Source organism: Schistosoma haematobium, chromosome ZW, assembly GCF_000699445.3.
Source record: "Schistosoma haematobium chromosome ZW, whole genome shotgun sequence".
Classification (NCBI taxonomy): Eukaryota; Metazoa; Platyhelminthes; class Trematoda; order Strigeidida; family Schistosomatidae; genus Schistosoma; species Schistosoma haematobium.
The window spans coordinates 39847309-39867209 of record NC_067195.1 but is presented as its reverse complement, the minus strand read 5'-3'; the positions used below and the strand labels follow the sequence as shown (position 1 = coordinate 39867209).

Genomic DNA, 19901 nt, shown 5'->3' with positions numbered 1-19901 from the left:
TGGGATTACGATTAATATTACAATTAATAAGTCTATGCTTCAACACAAATACATCAAAGTTGAGATAGTAACAAATTCATCTACCCAAACATTCTCAGCGTTGTGTTCATGGACAGTGCTATATCATAATTAGCCGTATTATACGATTTAAATATGCGCAATAATCTTGTTCACAGAGATTCTAAATGTGAAAGGATATTAAAAAGAATAAATTGGAACCATCTTACAGTCAGCTCCGGGAATTTCTACTATCAATTATACGATTGTGATGTGATATTCTGATGTCGTAAATTGGTCAGGTACATTTTTAGTGATTTCGTTGATCGCTAGTCCACTTGATCGGTTATACTCTCTCAACTAGCTTCGAAAACATACTCTTCGACACAATATAAAAACCTAGGTAAACTTGAATCTCGAAAGGTGAACAAATTACCATACAGATTTAATTCTATGAAATAATAAGTGAGGTGAATTAGATTTTTGCTAATAACTTTTAATCACTGAACAATATTGGATGTTTCGAATTTATTTACTACAAAAAACGAATTTGACACAAACAAATTTAATTATATATTTGTAGAATTCCAACGTGTAGGAAATTTAAATCTCCGACGCTTATCAACTTAATGTAAGCTGTTTCTTCAGAGTATATTAGGCATTCTATATTTACTATATTTTCAAACTGAAACCATATAATCCAATCACGTAGAGATTTTTTCATAAGTATCCTCGTCTCCTTATTAGGCGTTGATATTACAAACTGTGTTGCCACAGTTACTAATGAAATGAATCCTATGATTTCTGGCTTAACTGATAGTGATATACAAACTTCTTGTTCACGAATAACACTGGTTTAATGGAAAAATAAAAATCACAATGAATTATACGATTACAAATGACTACAAATATGAAGCACAAAGTTTAAAAGGATAGTAAACCAAATCCAAAAGACCCATATAGAGAACTAACAATTGAAAGGAGTGCGAAATCTTCATAAACAACCCTGGTGAACATAATCGAACTGATAATGTACAATTGCTAGCATCTTAAAGTTCAGTAAAATACAACTAGGCTACTGCAACTTAAACTCGTGAAATAAGCACTCAGAATCTAAATGACAGTATTGGCTCACAAGTAGAATCACAAAGCTTGCTAGGCTTATTTTACATGTAATTTAATGTTAAAGCCACACTCCAACTCTTTCATTGAGTATCGTGATGTATTATCATTATGTAATGCGATATCAACCACAGAATTGGCGGAAACTACTCCTTCCATTGCAATAAAGAAGCCTAATTTCAATATTAACCGAATAATATGTACATTTCGATCAATAATTTCCACATTTATCTAGAACGCTGAAAAGAATACTTAAAATAACAAATCTAGTGACTTGTCTTATCAGTAACATCGGCTTCAATTTCCTCTCTGGCACAACTTGTCAATACTAACGAGTTAGTGATTTAAAAGTAAATTCAAGTACTAAATTTCAGAAAACACCCAATTTAACAAACCTGTCACACACTGACGAAATGTAGTGACACAGTTCATTGTAAATGTCTTGGTAAATTTAGTACTTCATCACTCTGAAACTACACTATTGTAGTAACTAACTTTAAAAATAGGTGTTACGTGCAAATGTGTATAGATCTGATGTACTGAACAAGAACACCAGTAGACACAAAATTACAGGACTTGTTAATAAAATCTAACAATCATAATGTAAATGCTTAATTTGCAAAATGTCCACCAATTGTCTCAAAATGACTCAGACTTCATTGTTCTTGCATTTTCTTGCAAATTGCATCCTGTCTCCATTCTTTACTGTTCGATCCTCTTGTCGCTCTGCTGCAAGATCTTCTGTTCACGACTAACTTCATAGACTACTTATGTCAATATAAGTAGCACACCACATTGTTACCGTTGTTATACTATCTGGACAGTGGTGTGGAAAAATATCTAGCAAGAATCAGATCTGTCTTTTGCTGGAATAAACTGCTCCATAGATTTGTTCGTAGAGAGTAGACCTGATAAGTTTACTGACACCTTGGAAACTGCAAAAATGCTTTATTGCCCGAGACCAGCAGTGAAGCTGGAAAGTTACTCAATCTAGATCATTTCTCTCTAGCCCGTTGTCATAACTGATAAGTCTTCTAATTGAACGCTAGATTCAGTTCTAAGGTCTTCTAATAACCGCAGGCTAAATCTACACAGCGACTTGAACACGAGAGAAAAGGCACGAAATATGGAATTAAACGCTTTAAATCAAAGGTTCGTTTATGTGCAGAAAATCTAGGGTTTTTGTGGTATTTTAGATGTCCGTGGGTGTCCCGGAAATTCTGGAATGCTACTAAAAATTTTAGTAGTATAAGTAATCATCCAATCAGAAACTCGACACGCGACTTTTCACTTTGCAGATGTTTCTGGCAAAACTTCTAGGGAACACTGATTGGATAAGATGCTTCTCAGTATTTTCAGAGCCTTTCATGGCTTTTTTCAAGTTTTCTGGATCTCCCCAACAATAACATTCCGAAGACTGCAAGTAAGGAAGTACAAGGTACCAGAGTGAATTCGTCACTTTAAAAAACTGCTCGATTTCAAGTATCTAGACCTGATCTCAGTGTACTGTAAAATGCTGGTCATAAAATTAGCAACTAATTGGTGGGAGATCGATATCAGTTAGTACTTCGTGAGCTTAGCACAAATTATCATGAAACACTGGAAACAGATGAGGTTTGGTTTCGTAAGTATTCGCTCAAGTTTGGATATGAGTAACTAAACCGATCATTAAAATTTAATTTGATCTACGCCACACAACTATAATATATCTTTATTTTAGTTGTATCAAAGTTTACAATTCTTCACCGCAACACTTGTGTAAACGGGTCACTAAGAGCTTATGTTCAACAACTTTCTGAGTTTAACCATCACTGTCTCTGAAGGACCGCTACTAGTTATTGTATTACCAAGTAACTAATTCTGACGTGCCTAGGTATAACAGCACAATAGGGACGCTTGAATTACGACGAGATGCCAATTGAAACCGAAGCCATTGGTGATCACTCTGTTGTAATATCGTTGATCTAAATAAAATCATAATCAACGTAAAGCCTGATTTAACTCATTACACCACATCAGTACGACGAGAGGAAATTAACAAGATAAATAGCAAAAGAGTCGAAATGATGAGGTAGCGATGATAGTAAGAAAGAAATAAAAAGAAGTGATAAGAGCGCATTTACCATATCTTAAGTGAATACCTCTTTTCTTCTCTCCAATATTTCTCTTACTTGGTATTTATGATGTCATATTATATTTTATGACCAAATTTTTAGCATAAGCAATCTATCAGGTTAATGTTTAGAAGAGTATTAGTTTTGACGCTTTAAACTAAAAATTTTCACTACCATTCATTATCAGGAGACTAAAAAAAATTCTACACTTTTGTTTAACGTAATTATAAGTAAAGTTTTTTTTTGCAGGAACCTACCTACGTCTGAACATTATTCATCTCCTTAGACTCTCTCTGTCAGAAAACAGATTTGGATGGGATTGTTTCATTCGTTATTCAAAGTTCCAAATCTATAACATTGAACTCGGCGATCTACTTATCTTATAAATACAAAATAACGTAAATTAAGAAAGACTGAATGGTAGCTGTTTTTCGTAAGTTCTTTGTTAATCAATTTTTCACGGTTTCAAAAAGCTATGTGTGAGAGCAGTCAGAAAATTTTAAACCGTTAGAAAAGAAGATAAGACTGCAAAACAGTATCAAAGAGTACATAAATTTGGCAAAACACTAATAAACGGAATATACCAATTTAGATATAAAGTAAAAAAGATTGGCTCAACAAAGAGTTCGCTTTACTGTTGTTGTGGATGCGGAGGAATAGACCAATAATTATGATGTTAAGTCCAATGGTGTCCTTGGACTTTAAATGGACATTTCCTATTGGTCGATATCTGTTCACTTGTTGAATATTGTACAAAATGTTGTTTTCTATTTTTATGGTACGATGTGTTATGCTTGATTGGTATATAAACAAAGTATGTTTGAAATATAATGATTCATAACTCAGAGGCTGTGACTTGTGCTCTTGACTCAACTGGCTAAGGCAGACAGCGAAGTAGGGCCAATCAGGGCACTAGGTCGTCCACTACGTGTTACGTGTCACTGTCACAGAAGCGATCGGTAAATACGCTGCTTATCAAAACCTGCAGTCCCACACCCGTTACAACAACTGTGAATTCATTTTCATAGCTGTACAATCATAAATATTTACTTATTTTTACAAAATGATAATAATTAAAATAATAGTGTTAAGTAAATCCCTCTAAACATGGTAAAAATGAGGTAGAATAAACAAAGAGATAAAACTTTTTTATCAGGGAAACTGATAATAATCCTCTTTTCAAGGGTTTAAATATTTATAATGAAGACAGATAAAGAAATTTTTATTGGAAAGGGAGGGCTCAGCATGATAAGATAAAACGTTGAAATTGAGAATTACTATCAGGAGAATTATAGAATTAAATACAAATCAGTTTGAGGTAAAAGATATATGGAAAACAAAATAAGAGGGGAGCAAATTACTGTAAAAGAAGAAAAATATGAAGGGAAAAAAAAGTTAAGAGAGATTAGGACCATGGTCCTGTGGTGTGTGCTACTGATGTCAACAGATAGAAGCAGTATGTATCATCAATCGAAAGTGAATTACCTGACAGCAGATGGTTAAGAAGATCGAAGAAATGGGGACGAGAACAGTAAGTGATTGCAGTGGAAATGAAAGAAGAGTGAAGTCTGAGACGATTAACTGATATTTGCAAAAGGAACAGTTAAGTTTGAGACAATTGATCGACAGTTTACAAATTAAGTATTTACTGTATGGTTCTCAGACTTTACTAAGAGATTTTGTAATTTTGTGCTCAAATACATTCGATTGCCCTCCATTTGTGTTCTCGTTCACTACAGTACCAGTTTCTTTGGACGCATAGTTCTGCTTTCAGAAGTATATCTAGTCCATTGGCAATGCCAAGAAGTTGGAATATAACTGAATTAGCAGCTTTTTACTAACCTTGTGGATGATTTTAAAAGCAGAATCCGCCTTGGTTGAATGATCTGTGTCCACGAGTTGTTGGATTATTAAACTTCCTATTAAGCCTTTTACATCTCTTCAGCCAAGATGGGTCGTGTTTTCGAACTCTCCTGGATAAAATACGCATCGAACGGCCTATATACCTGGCTCAACACGAACGGCAAATTGATAAACACACATAGAATAAGATCATTTATCCTTACGATTATTGGTGAGCATTGATCAGCTGGAGTACACTATTCACAAAGTTGTTGCGAGGAACGTTATATTGAGAGTTGGAAATTCCCCTCTTCAGGAAGTCTGTAGCTATACCACATTCAAAAATATGTTCATATAGCGTATTTCCTGCGGAGGTTACTTGTGCTTTAGGTGGTTTGAGTTTTGTATTCTTGTCAATAAATATTAAAGGATACCCGTTCTCGATATTTTTAGAAAAAAGCTCAGTTTGTTACCTATGACCTCTGGACTACAAATTCTTTGTATTCGTGTAGCGAGGAACATAATTAAGCTTCGCCTCCGGCTATTGGGGACCCAGAGGTGAAGACATGATAGCTGGCCATTTCAGAAGGGTTTTCCTTTAGATGCACCATCTTAGAGTTCCGTCATGTTTTCTTGACATTTCAAAATATAGAAAGTGGACACCGTTTGTTTCTGATGTTGTGTGAAATCTATTGCCTAGGAGCAGTTTTTAAATGTCTTTAGACGATTCATATCATATTTATCGTCAAAAATGATAAAAACATCACCCACGTACCTTGTAAACAAGGGAACGTTGTCATTTTAAGTTGATTGTTTTCTTAATTGGCCATGAAATAATCTGTTAGTAATGGAAAAAGAGATCTCATTTCTATGCCATCCTTTAGTTTATGAATTACGTAGTTGAGTGTAAACTGTACATTACAAATGCATTGCAATAGTAATTCCTTTAAATAAGACTCCGGAAGTTCGACTTAATCTCATTATCTTTTGTGTATTTGCAGATAAACCTGATGGTCTCTAGGAGCGGAACATTAGTGAACAGTGATAAGATATATAGAGAACAGACAAGTTTGTCAGTTACGTTCACTTTTTTATGTAAGCAGTGAAGTCAATAGTATCATGTAGGGAATGTATACAAATATTACACCACAAATTCCTCATTGTTAGCACTGTTTAGCAAAGTTTAATTGTCACTATTATTTTAAAGATTATCATTTTGAGAAAATAAGTATATATTTACGATTGTAAAGCTTTGAAAATGAGTTCACAGTAAAGCGAACTCTTCGCTGAACCAAACCTTCTTATTTTAAACACAATCATTTTCAATAACCTGCCCTGGAAATTTCCAATTGGAATACCATAGTGAAAATATCATTACGATGGTTAAACGATAACATGGGAATGTAATATGAAACCACTGAATGTACATGATAAACTGTATAGCTACCTCAACATTTCAGACTCCGGTTTGACTAACATGCATGTATCACCATAATTTTAGTATAAAAATGGAAAACTGAGGTGAATCTAATTTCCGAAAGCGTTGAGTCAAGACTCTTCGAGTTTAATGACAGCTGAATATCATTTAGTGACGTTTTCAAACTTATGAAATTCCATGGCTATGCATTTTCCTTTAGCTATTACATCTCATATAATATACTGAAACACTAAATTTCTAGGATCGTCTCTAATTTCCTGGAAAGTCGAACCGTTATGGCAACAGAAGGCGCCAAATTAACTCAGATGTTAAAAACATAAACACTGGCTATAGCTCCTTTGGAGCAAATGCCAGTTTTAAACACGTGTAGTGCAAATTTGAATGTAAATTTGGCAACCTTACCTCTCAAACAACAACCCAGCTACAAAATCGCTGATCAGAGCAAACAAAATTTCTCTGGCAGTTGAACGATCGTCACATGGGGGAGATGTGATGCCTCATGGTAATAGTCAAGTTTTTGAAAGCCACGAGACCACTTCTCCTTCGACAACAGGTTATAGAAAGCTCTCACAAACAAGTTCCAAGCCTTACAAGATTTATTACAATAAGAGGAAATCACTATGAAAAACAATTGGGAAGAGAATAAAAGAGCGATAACTTGAACATGCCAGGTGATAGGTCCCACGAAGCACCATCTCAAAGAGTGGGTTTATATCGATACCCGGGCAAAGATTCAAAATAGGAAACACAAGAAGATAGTAGTCGAAAACAACCGAACAAAACTAAAGAAAGCCAAGACAAAAGTCGAATATACAGAAGCAAACAAACGAGTGGAGATCATCAGGGTCGACAATCAAAAATATGTGGAAGACCTGGCAACTACAGCATAACAAACCGCACAGGAAGAAAGTATGAAAAAACTATAGGACACAGACAAGACGCTTGCAGACAAATATTGTAAACCACAGTAGACGGTCGGGAAGAGACGGGGTAAATCAATCACCGAGGTTCAAGAGCAGACGGACAGGTGGTTCGAACACTTTGAAGAGCTCTTCAATATACCAGAGATTATGAATCTACCAAACATTAAAGCAACATACAGACCTCCTTGTATATTTGAACGCACCAGCAACAGAATAGTACACCAGGACCACTAGGTAAATCAGAGATGGTAAATCTACAGGACCAGACAGCATGCCAGTCACAGCACTAAATTCAGGCATAGTAGTAACTCTAAGAGTGTTTCACGTTGTCTGCAAAAAAGATTTGGGAGGAAGAACGAGTACACACAGATTGGAAACAAGGACTTCTCAAAAAGATGTCGAGGAAAAGGGATCATAGTCGGTACGAGAACTACAGATAGATTGCCTCTGTTAAAACCGTAGAAAGGCTCCAACAGTATTGCTCAACCAAATGAAAGACTCAGTAGACGCCCGATTTCGAAATAAGACACTAGTTTCGTAGTGATCGATCATGTGAAGGCCAAAGTGCAACGCTACCGATCACTGTTGAACCATTAACTGAAACTCACCTCTATCCATTGACTTCCCTGATTATGAGAAAGCATTTGACAGTGTGGATAAAAAAGCCTTGTGGCATCTCCTCAACACTATGAAGTATGTGAGAAGACTGTTATGATCGTGCAGAATTTCTACGAAGGACTGAGTTGCAAGGCAGTGCATGGAGAGCAGGTCTAAGATACATCTCACGTGAAAACTAGTGTGACATAAGGCTGTTCGCTCTCGTATTTTCTCCTTATGCCAGCTGTTGACTGGGTTATGAACTCTCCTATATCTCAAGAAATACAATGGACACACTTTGCAGATGAATTAACCCTGTTATCGCAGACACAACAGCAAGTTCAGGTCAAGACAGGCAGTGCAGCAGCAGCTTTCATAGGAATAAACCTCAACAGTCACAAGCGGAAAATCAAGATCCTGAAGTGCAATACATTGAGTGCCAACGAAATTACAATTAAATGTGCAGCTCTCGAAGAGGTAAAATGCTTCTTATACCTGGATAGAAACATCGATAAGAAAGGTGGATCTGAGACGCTAAGGCACGAATTGGCAAAGCAGAGACAGCACTCCTGAAAAAAAATATTATCTGCGACTCGAAAAATTTGTCACACAATACAGGTTAGAATTTTTAACACAAATGTTGAAACAATTCTGTCGTATGGAGCTGAGACTCAGAGGGCCACCATAACCATCAAAAATGTACAGGTATTTATGGACATCTATATACGCAACAAAATTCAGATCTAGTATCCAGAGTCCAATAGCCATGACGTACTGTGGCAGTGAACAGAGAATTTATCATTTGAGATCGAAATTAGGAAAAACTTTGTGGGTGGATATGTTGAACTTATCGGAAACTCCCAAACTGGATCACAAAGCGAGACCTAACTTGGGATGCTCATGAGCAAAGGAAGAGACAAACTGAAGAACACGTGACGCAGGGAATCGAAAGCAGACGTCAGGACCATGAATACCACTTATTGGAGACTGGAAAGCAGAGCCCGTGACAAATTTGACTACAGATTTCTCGTCGGTGGGGGGGGGTTAGGCTTAAATAAGTAATAAAAAAACACAATTTAACCATCACTCTGTGTACAGCATGTATGTAGATGTTGTTAAAAAAGTAATATGCACCGGATCCTAAATCAAAAACCCAACGTAACTATATTTTACCACATAGTATTATTGTAAGAGGAAGTTATGTAAGTTTATACCTTTCATAGATTTGCTAAATTTCGGGATTATATACACTGCAATAATTTAATAACAATCACAAAAAAAAAAAAAATCATTACTATAGTATAAGATTTTATTTCAGACGATATAAATTACAAAATTATTCATACGTATACAGGCTGTATCATGAAGGGATTAAATATTTGTGATTCTTCGTACCTTAGAAAATACTAAAAGCCTGACTAATAAATTAGATAATATATGCTGACCAGCTTTTTCAAACTTCAGAACACGTAAAGCTATCTCGCTACTTAGTGACAAATAGTGAACCCCAAGTTTTCAAATCACAACCTCGAATCTTGTAGTTTGGAGGTATCCCATGGTAAATATTTCCAAACATCATCTCTAGTGGTGGTTCTGAGTCGCTCATCGCCCTTTCTACTTCTTTATCTACTTCAGTTCGAACCCTTTTTTCGATCTCCTACAAACGAATTAAAAAATAGAATACAGTAAACATAACGCCGATTAAAGACTACTTCTGTTATAAAAAATGAGAAAGAATTAATAAGTGGATTTCTACTTAGTCATCTATGGAACGTAAGTTGAAGACAAAGCAGGAGCCGACATACATCAATTGGCAAAGAGAGGAAGTTAATAAGATGGCAACCATAGAGGGTGAAATACTGATATAAAAAGTAGACGAGAACTAAATACAAAGACAATAATTTTAGAGTAATATGTGAAACCGTGAGATTGAAAAGTTCTGAATAACACTTAGCTTACATTTTCAGAGAAAAAGAACAACTGAATGCACAACTGCAACCGATTTTGAGACATATTACTAAAGGTCAACAATCATCAATTACGACTAAACTGAAGATCCCAACTAAGGAATCTGCATCATCTTACACAATAGAAGCAAATGATCAACTACAATGCGGACCAGTGTAATTTCCTGGTTTACCTCCTAAAATCTCTTAACTTTTCTTCTTGATAGCCGTTAGAAAAATGTCATGTTCCAGCCACCTTAGCTGATGAATGTTTATATTAGCACGTTTACCACTTTTACCCAATATTACATAATAGGCGGATTCATCATATATAAGCAAGATATATTTTTCAAGACCGTGTTACAAGCATAAACTGTTAAGGAGAAAAACCACTCTTCTCAGACTAGAAGTTTAAAATGTCATTTTACAAACAAGACTGTTATACTACCTTATAGTAATATCTGTAAATGGTGTATCCGATAGTAAGACATCCAGTATATCAAAAAACCTGTTTTTTTGGTTGATCATATAATATTCGTGTTGTTCCGTTGTACTACTTAAACTTGGATTAATTTTAATTTGGTTATTTATTCTCTGAAGAAGTGGCTTACACTAAGTCACGAAACGTCAGAAAATCTAGTTTTTCTACTCATCGAGATATTACAAATATATTATTTATTTATAACAATCTACACAGTGCTCAATTTATTCGAAATTATCAAATCAAACCTTGGTATTGATACCTTCAAAAATAATTGTCACTAGCTTCACAACGCAACTTACATCTGGTTATATCACCATGTACATGCCTAAGATTAATATTCGGTAAATGAAACTTACTTGCGAAACCAGTGCTAGTGGCATTTTTCAACATTTTGCTATATATTGACTACTGACAGAACTAACTGACTAGGTAAAGTTGATAGACTAATTTGGAAGAACGCATTTGCAAGGACTCAAACAGAACAAATGACGCCAATAGTCGAGTCAAAAGTCCTACTCAGGAAAACTGCAAATAAATATCACCTTCATTTACAACAATGTTCTAGTATGTTTATGTGATGTAATCCGATGCTCTTGAAGTATAAATGTTACATTTTTAACAAACAGAAAAGTACGAACTACCAAAACCAGTGACATCACATACGATGTGCTCTAATCATAACAATCATACTACATCACTGATCACTTAAATAATGTCATGTTTAATTTAATTTTAAGCAAAGATTTCTAAATAAAGGGCCTACATAACCTTGTATCAACTAAAAAAGCTTTCAAAAATCTTAAGACCATATAAATTTGTAAATACTTGAGATGTTTTTCACAAAACTACTTTACCTTAACTTCATCCTGTGTACATAGCCCATTGTCCACAATGCTCTTCTGAAATAAAGCGATAGGATCTCGTCCACGCCTCATCGACTGAACTTCTTCACGTGTACGATAACTAGTGCCTGGGTCGCTCATACTATGACCATGGTAACGATAAGTCTCTGTTTCTAACAGTATTGGTCCTTTGTCAGAACGACACCAATCAGCAGCGAAACGTGTGGCTTCTCTAACAGTAAGTATATCCATACCATCAACCTGGCAAACGAAAAAAAACTTGTAAGTAGATTAACTGTCTGATTAAATACACCGAGAACACAAAATTGATAGTTTATCAAGTGTGTCGTGACATATCATATTATGAGTTCTTAGAAGTAGTTTTGCAGAGATGGATCTCAAATACTTTAACTGTGGAAACTTTATAGTATGAACAACTAGGCTATGTTAACAACATTAGTACCGTGAGAAGATTGAACTAAACGGAATGAAAACTCAAAATTAGTACTATAACAATAAAATACAAAAGAATGGAAATTACGTTATTGTTATACCTAAACAAAGAACAGATACTAGTACTAAATAAATAAAAAAGACGACTACGTAATCATTTCTTGGAAACAAATGAAGACGAACCCACAATCCAGGAATGTAATCTCCACGAGTATAGTAATTAGTATTTGCTGATGAACGCTGCACAGATGTACCCATACCATATTTATTGTTTTCACAAATAAAAATCACAGGAAGATTCCATAACTTCGCTATATTAAAGGCTTCAAACACCTGTCCCTGGTTAGCCGCACCATCTCCATAAAGAGTTACAGAGACAAACTTTTCCCCACGATGTTTCATACGTAATGCTATTCCGACACCTAAAGGAACCTGGAAGGCAGAAAGAGAATACAAATATACGTTGCTAATTGATAATAACTACAAGAAAACTTCGAAATAATAGATAAACCTATTAGCTATGATACTGTAACCACAAAATGTTGAGAAATTCTTATGACCAGACTTGGTACTCAAAACCAAATGACTCTATCCATAAAATACGTTTTACATACATTACTACCAGGATGAGGTCACAAAATCAAGGAAGACAGAAAATGAACTATCGGTGGAAAAGTTTCGTTAACTATGAAGTACACGAAAAGAACTCAGGTGACAGACTAAACAATCTCCAGACAGTGAGTTACTGGCACCTAGGAAGGTGTGCTTCTGATGGAAGCGCAACTAGACATCCCGAAACGTCTAAGCTTCAGAGAAACTTTTGAAGTGACTATCCAACAAATATCTTAGCTTAAGAAACTTAGTCATCACACTGACCTGATTTTTTAGTTTCTTTACATATACATTACTGGTGACAAGATAAGTTTACCTAATAAGATTTTTGTTACGGACTTAGTAGTGGTCGAAATAAATTTCCGTTTGCAATGGGGCCTGTCAAACACATATCATAAAACAATATCAATATGGTGTATAAACCAACTTTACTGGGAAGATATATATAACTCAGATTCCTTATCTGTTTACATAAACATTGGTGCAAGAAGGCATCAAATACATATGCGACACATAAATCATTCGATATGTGTAAGAGTTGGAATACTGCCGGGGTACCTGATCTGACTTCTAAAGAAGGATTGGTGTAAGGTTTCGTCAGTTAAAGTGTAACCTAAATTTACAAGCTATTGCCTTAGTCTAAACAACTGTGTACCCGTGATGTAAAGACAAGTTTACTGTCATTATATCAAGCAATGATTCAGGAAACAGTTTAAGTCCTAATACTGGTAATAATTGATGCAATCAATATACAAAGACAACAAGAAGTAGCACACATGCATAGCGTAAAACATTTATTCTGAAAATAAGGGTTGAGATGTATGATAATGACTGAAGATTAGCCGGTCACATACATCAAACATAAAAAGATATATGAAGAATCTCTAATTAAAATCATAAAGTCAAAGTATTGTACGGAAAACAAACAAATATACCTGAGCTCCAACGATGCCATTACCACCATAGAAATCTTTTGCGTAAAGATGCATACTGCCCCCTAACCCTTTTGTGCATCCAGTCCTCCTTCCTGCGAGTTCTGCAACTATATTGTGGACAGGAACACCGCGAGTCATTGTAAAGCCGTGGCAGCGATAAGCAGTGATAATTGTATCGCCTGGCTGTAAAGCAGCCTCAATACCAACTGCAACTGCTTCCTAAAGATTAAGTGAGAAAACCGGAAATAACTACTTGCCAAAAGAAAGACTGAAAACAAATAAGAGCCTTTATATTTCTAAGCAAAAGAAAAAAGTTCACATTCTCAATTCACAAGTTTGTATGCTGAGGTTTGAGTGATAACGGTCATACCTATAAGCTTCCCTTTGAGTTCACTTGATGGAGCACACCCGTTTAGGTCATATAAGTGTATATCTTACCTATAAATTAAACATTTGAAGAGATAAATTACCACTGCCCAGTATGCATTCAATTCACCTAAAAGACTATTTAATTATACTGCACAAGATGTTTTTACAAATAAATGATGTATGTACGGACAAAAATAGATATATGAGAGTAAATCCCATAGTAGAAGAAATCACCCCCAGTAAGTCTGTGTAATGTGTAAGTTTGTTTTGAGTTTGCGGATAATCTTTTAACGCATGATTACTGACAAACTCCATTCTTCGAAAAAGTCATTTCGCAGAGTAAAACAGTAACATAATATTCTGAAGAAACCTTTATCTTTTAGTGCAATATATTTCCAATGTCAGTGAAAAGTACGTTTACATCACATATATTAGCTTTAAGTTTAAAATGACTGATTGAGCTTTAAATATACACAAGTGAATGGAGTCAGGTGACCGTGTATCAGTCATGAAGAATATCCAACCTGGGTAAACTTGAAATGGACTAGAATGATGTAGGTTAAGAAAGGAATAAGTGAAAAAATTCTCAGAAATCAATAAAAAATTTTAATACATCTGTTTAAGTCGATGGAGCTACCCTAATCACTTGATGAATGCCAGACTTAACGTTAAATTTTGGAGAAATTATACTTTTACCATAACTATTCTGTTGCCTGCTCTTTTCAACATTAATAGAGACGTTTGGTTTTTAATGCCTCAACTTCTTTCTATGAACTAATTCTTTCTTCCTGTACTATATCCTTATTGCAATCTTTCTTTTATATATTACCACCTCTGAATTAACTACTTTTATGAATCCGGTGTCCATCTTGTTGTGTTAATGAGGTATGGCAACTTGAACCGATACATATATGTGCCTGGCCCTACGTTGTAGCTGACTGACTGACTGGGTAATTTCGTTACATAAAACCCTACATTTTCAATTTGGAAATCGCTCAGACGTAATAAAGGAATTCGAAGAAGGAAAAAACACTAAAAATATAATTGAAAACTGAAAACGTATGTGGAAATTTGATTCGCACAATATTATGGTTAGAAATCACCTTGCAATCAAAAGAGATAGCAGTAGGTATGTGTATGAACAACCACTTCTTTGTTTTTGAAAATATTCTATAAGCAAGATAAGAATCACAGCAATAATACGACTAATAATTGATCTGTAAGTTACGAAAGATATACCCAATCACCAACATTTAAAAAGGCTATTCACAGCAGCCTTTCGAAGACCCCATCGAAAAGATGTGATAAATACCGACACATTTATTTCACTCTGTATGTACAAGGAATGAAGAACACGTCTTAAACGTCAAGGTGTCTCACCGAGCAAGCAATAAAGTATGTAAATCCATTCAAAGAATAATAACAGGAACCAAGGAGCAGAAACATTGAGGTACGATTAAAATTAAAACTAACCTGACCCGAGTATAGATGACAGAAACCGCGAATGAGCTTTTCTTTATACATGTTACCTAGTGCCGTTTCCATTCTACGAATACGGTGAAGACTTTCGAGGTATCTAAGTGCATCATCACGACTGCATTCAGTTTCATTTGCTGGCGTGGAATCTAACTTAAAAGACTTGTAATCAGAAAGACTAAATTTTGCGGAGGAACACTCAGAACGATATATGAGTGACACAGGGTTCCATTGGCACCTGAAAGCGAAATTCTTAGACAGTACAGGTAGATAAAATAATATAACTTACCATCAGCTTTGACCTAGCAATACCCGATGCCATTTTTTGATGTGAATCTAGTGTTTAATGTTTGACGAAAGCCTGGTATTCACCCCAAACAAATCCTGGAAATTAGATTAAGGGACGAAATTTAGACAGAAATAAAATGTTAACGTTCAGAGCCTTTATATAAAACAAAATACCAATAACAATAGAAACCGAAATGTCGGCTCACAACCTTGAGGATGAACAAAGCGCTAGAAACATGAATGATTTCTGTTGTCCTTAAAATCATTTTAAAGCAACACCATTCATACCTTATATTCAAGCAGAAATAACCAAAGACTTGCTTGGACACCTTTGTTAAGGTGGGTATAAATAGAGGGAATTTCTCCCATTCAACTCGCATCTACAGTCTTCGGTAATAAGAGTAGTATGTTGGTGGGCCTGTAATAATTCTTACAGTTTTTTTTTTTTAAAGATCCAGCTTCTCTTGAAAATGTTCGATTAAGAGGCCTATACCACTTGTTTGGGTAAGATATGCTAGTCACTGACCACTCGATGAGGAAGACGGAATACCAATCTGAGTTTATGACCTCGAAGATTAATAATGCTGAAAGGAGCAAGAAGATGAGATATATTAACACACAAGTCGTAATTAAAAATACTGAACGCTAAAATAAAGTCTTCTCATGCTCTACGATACGATGAGGGGGAAAGGTTTAGGCGTTTTAAGCGCTGATCTTAAAGGAGTTTAGAAATGCCTTTCACTAATATTGCCCCCAAACGCTGAATACGTTCAGTTGAGTAATTATCATTGATAAGATATTGACCAGCTGCTTGGATAGAGTAGTCTTAGCGTTTTCTTACGTAGGTAGTAGATAAAACTTGAAAATCTCGTCAAAACATTTAAATGCTCGGCAATGTTTTTGACAGCGCGTCTTTCGAACAGGAAGTTTAGTCCCAACGTGATTTGCACTTATCAAACTTTTGCTGTGTTCCTACGCATCAGAAGTACCATTTCTGATCGAAATAATCTATTCTGTGCTATACGTTCGATAGATTACTTTTTTTCGAGTTTCACTCAGTTTAATAGTTAACTGTGGTTTTGCCTCAGCTTACTACTCGGTCTTTTTCCAGTTTTTTACGTAAAGGCTACTTCAGTTTATCTCATTCATTTTTATCCATTTTCGCCCGTTTTTGGTGTACCTTTAGTGTATTTTTAACGGTCTTATGCTTTTGCCAGCATCTATAATACAGTTCACGTCAATACAGTAATGAAAAATTCATTCAAACGATCTGTTAAATCTGGTATGCAGTGCGACAACTGCAAATGTTAGTTCCATGAAGCGTGCACAGACCTCACAGCAACTGCTTACAACAAACTCAGCGAGTAGGATCATAAGTGGGTATGTGTTACGTGAAATACGGATGTTGTAGTCTTGCTGAGTAACATCATTGTCCTATTGACAGGTCTGCGAAATAGGTTGTCAGTAAACTTGGAAAAAGACAGTCATAAAATGGGTAGGCAAACAAGGACGAGCAACGAAAACAAGAATAGGGATGTCGACAGGTCTACTATCGATGGAGAATGCATTAACACTAGTGATGACATGCTGAAACTCAGCACTGTCATAACGTCGACGGTAATATCACTATTATTATTAATGGCTTTATTCAATGTTATGTTTTAGTACAATATAGAAGTCTCAGCTCAGGCTATTTCAACAAGTTTCTTGCACAAAAAACAGGAACAAGGACAAAAACGGGAAAAAAGGTTTAAAAAATCTGAACAACTGTACAAATTTTCAAATTAGAGACATATTAAGAATGCAGGTTATTGACTAGGTTAACTCTAACAACCTGTTCGTCATAGAGTATATTTGCTAGGTAAGATATTACAGATATTGTATACTTTTGCTTTCGTGCATGGATTTTAATGTAATTACGTCTCGTTCTACCGGAAGATATACAAGGAGAAAGATAAGAGTGAAGGGGATGGTTAGTATCTGATAAAATAACACCTGTTAGGAGTTTGCATAACTTTAGATGTCTATCCACAACTATATTAATTATGACCTCGAAAGATTCACCATACACCTTGCTGACTCCCTTCAGCACTCTCCGCAATACAGCAAAGTCTTTCTTCAAAAGCCCGGGAAAGAATAATGGAGAACAGTAAAGTATAATAAGTAATATGCAAGAATTGACGAATTGTAAGAGTTAATGACGAGTAATCCTAAAAGCATGTGATCTCTTTATGTAGTAAGTCAGACGGAAAACCTTCTTCGATAACAATAAGACATGAGAGACTCCCAGCTCAGGGTCCTTGAATGGAACAGTGGTTCTCAAAAACCCTATACGTGATTGGAACCCTGTTAACAGAGCTAAAAACTACCAGGAGTCACCGTTTAAACTGGATATCCCAAGAATTGTACAGAAATCAACTGGGGATTCGGTAGCACAGTCCACCTACAAGAATGTCCGTCCAGTCATCAAAGAGCCTAGGATTCAGAAACGCGCTTCAACCTCCAAACAACGAGTTGCTGAACCTGAACGCACAAAATGACAGGATGCTCTGGGGTGAATTGAACAAGAAACTTGAACTTCTTAGAATAGAGCCTTTGACGGTCACACGGCTCACTCGGAGAAAGGAATATAAGCATCATAATCCCCTGAGGCTACTTCGTGTAACACCTAAGAATGCTGCTGAGGTAGAGGATGCCTTGGTAGTTAGTCATTCACTGAAATCCGATGGGAGCGTAAGAATACTGCCCGAAATACCGTATTCTGAGCGCGATCTCATCCGGAACATCCCTAAGAATCTCGCGACAAGTTTTTCCGTGGAAGAAATATCATTGTGCAAGGTGTGCCGGAAAACACGGACCCCAGTCAAACAGACTCTGATATTGGGGAATGGAAATTTGCCAAGCAATCCTGGAGGCTCAAAAACATACTGACTCAAAATGTGACAAGACTAGCGAAGAAAGACCGTGATTATAGACCCCGGCTAATGAGGATAACATTCCCATCCTCCCATATGGCGGCTGCAACTCTGGAAGTACTTCGTAACAACAGAAGTCGGTTGCCAACTGGAGTCAATGTGCACCCGCATTGGCCACATGACGCCAGGATCAAGCACAAAGGCAAGTTGGAGCTGACCATTCCACTTGTGAACTCTCTTGATCATAAAAAGCGTGTAAAGGACTGAGCCTTCCAACTCGGCAAACCTTATATAGGTAGGCTACCTGTCCATTCACATAACGCTCACACAAACAAACAGAAAAAATCTCACGCCTTCCAAATTGAAAGCATAAACTGCTTATACATGAACGCCGCGAGTCTACCAAACAAAATGGATGAGCTACGTGAACTTAGCAATGCTAATAATGCTCATCTGACAGGAATATCTGAATCTTGGATATCTTCTCAGTTCTCAGACCAGGAACTAGCAATACCTGGGATGTCTCTGTTTTGCAACGACAGAAAAACAGGAATTGAGGGTGGAGTAGCCTTATACATACGATCTTGCTTGGAGGTACACCAAGTTCATAACATCGAGTTTAACAATCTTGAGGAATCTGTATGGTGCTCTGTAAGATTGCCTACTACTTCGAGGTGCCTAGTCGGAGTTGTATATAGGAAGCCCACTGCCGACATCGAGTATGACAGTCGTATGCTGGAAGGACTATCCCGCTCTACGCGCCTCGGATTCACTCATATCCTGATTTTAGAGGACTTCAATCTCCCTAGAGTCAATTTCGCGGAACATACGTATATTGGAGGTGAAAACTCAACTCAAGCCCGTTCTTCAACCTCATTGAGGATCTGGGATTATACGAAAATGTGAAGTCGGTAACTCGTTGGTTAAACAGTCAGACACTGTCGCGCTTAGACTGGATACTTACAAACGATAAATCCCTAGTTGACAACCTCTCAATTCTGGCTCCCCTAGGGAGGAGCTATCACACCGTCATAACTTTCGGTTTTATCAGCAAAACTGAGTTAAGACAGCCCACCAAAAACAGGCAATGGAATTTCAAACAGTTAAATGTGTCAACTCTACGGGACTATCAAAAACAGGTAGATTGGGATTTTCACCCTCAACTTGATGTGGATGCTTATTTGGATTTCTCACTGCACACGCTCTTATGTGCTACAAAGTAGTCTGTCCTTCAAGGGTCCCCAAAATCTACAAGCAACCCACAGTCATCAAGAACAGCACTCTCCGTTTGCTAAACCGACAAAAGCACTGTTGGGCAGAATACAAACGAACTGACAACAATGGAGCGTACAGGCAATACAAACACATGAGGACCATATGCACGAAGGCTATAAGAGAAGACAGGTTTCAGTACCAGACAAAGATTATGAACTTGAGCGCTGACTTGGTATTCCGGAAACTGAAGCACCTAAGAAAAGACACTTCCCTGGCCCAGATATGGTCCATTCTGCTATACTGAGGGAAGCGGCCTCAATTCTGGCAACACTG

The 19901-nt window shown here is 36.4% G+C and overlaps 1 protein-coding gene across 1 annotated transcript; it reads right to left on the bottom strand.

Moving 5' to 3' along the window:
• Positions 1-569: 569 nt before the first annotated feature.
• On the bottom strand, positions 570-15688 carry MS3_00003528 (uncharacterized protein). The gene is made up of 7 exons (XM_051211353.1): positions 15440-15688; positions 15148-15402; positions 13306-13524; positions 11942-12190; positions 11318-11566; positions 3491-9690; positions 570-848 (listed from the first exon to the last, which is right to left on the bottom strand). The coding sequence occupies exons 1-6, from the start codon at positions 15470-15472 to the stop codon at positions 9517-9519; spliced, it is 1179 nt and encodes a 392-aa protein (XP_051071400.1). The 5' UTR covers positions 15473-15688; the 3' UTR covers positions 570-848; positions 3491-9516.
• Positions 15689-19901: the final 4213 nt, after the last annotated feature.

Coding starts and splice junctions, on each gene's coding strand:
- MS3_00003528 (XM_051211353.1), bottom strand. CDS start 15,472: ATGGCATCGGGTATTGCTAGGTCAAAGCTGATG. Junction 15,403..15,439: donor TTGCTAGGTCAAAGCTGATG/GTAAGTTATATT, acceptor GTACTGTCTAAG/AATTTCGCTTTCAGGTGCCA. Junction 9,691..11,317: donor GTACACAGGATGAAGTTAAG/GTAAAGTAGTTT, acceptor ATTCGTTTGTAG/GAGATCGAAAAAAGGGTTCG.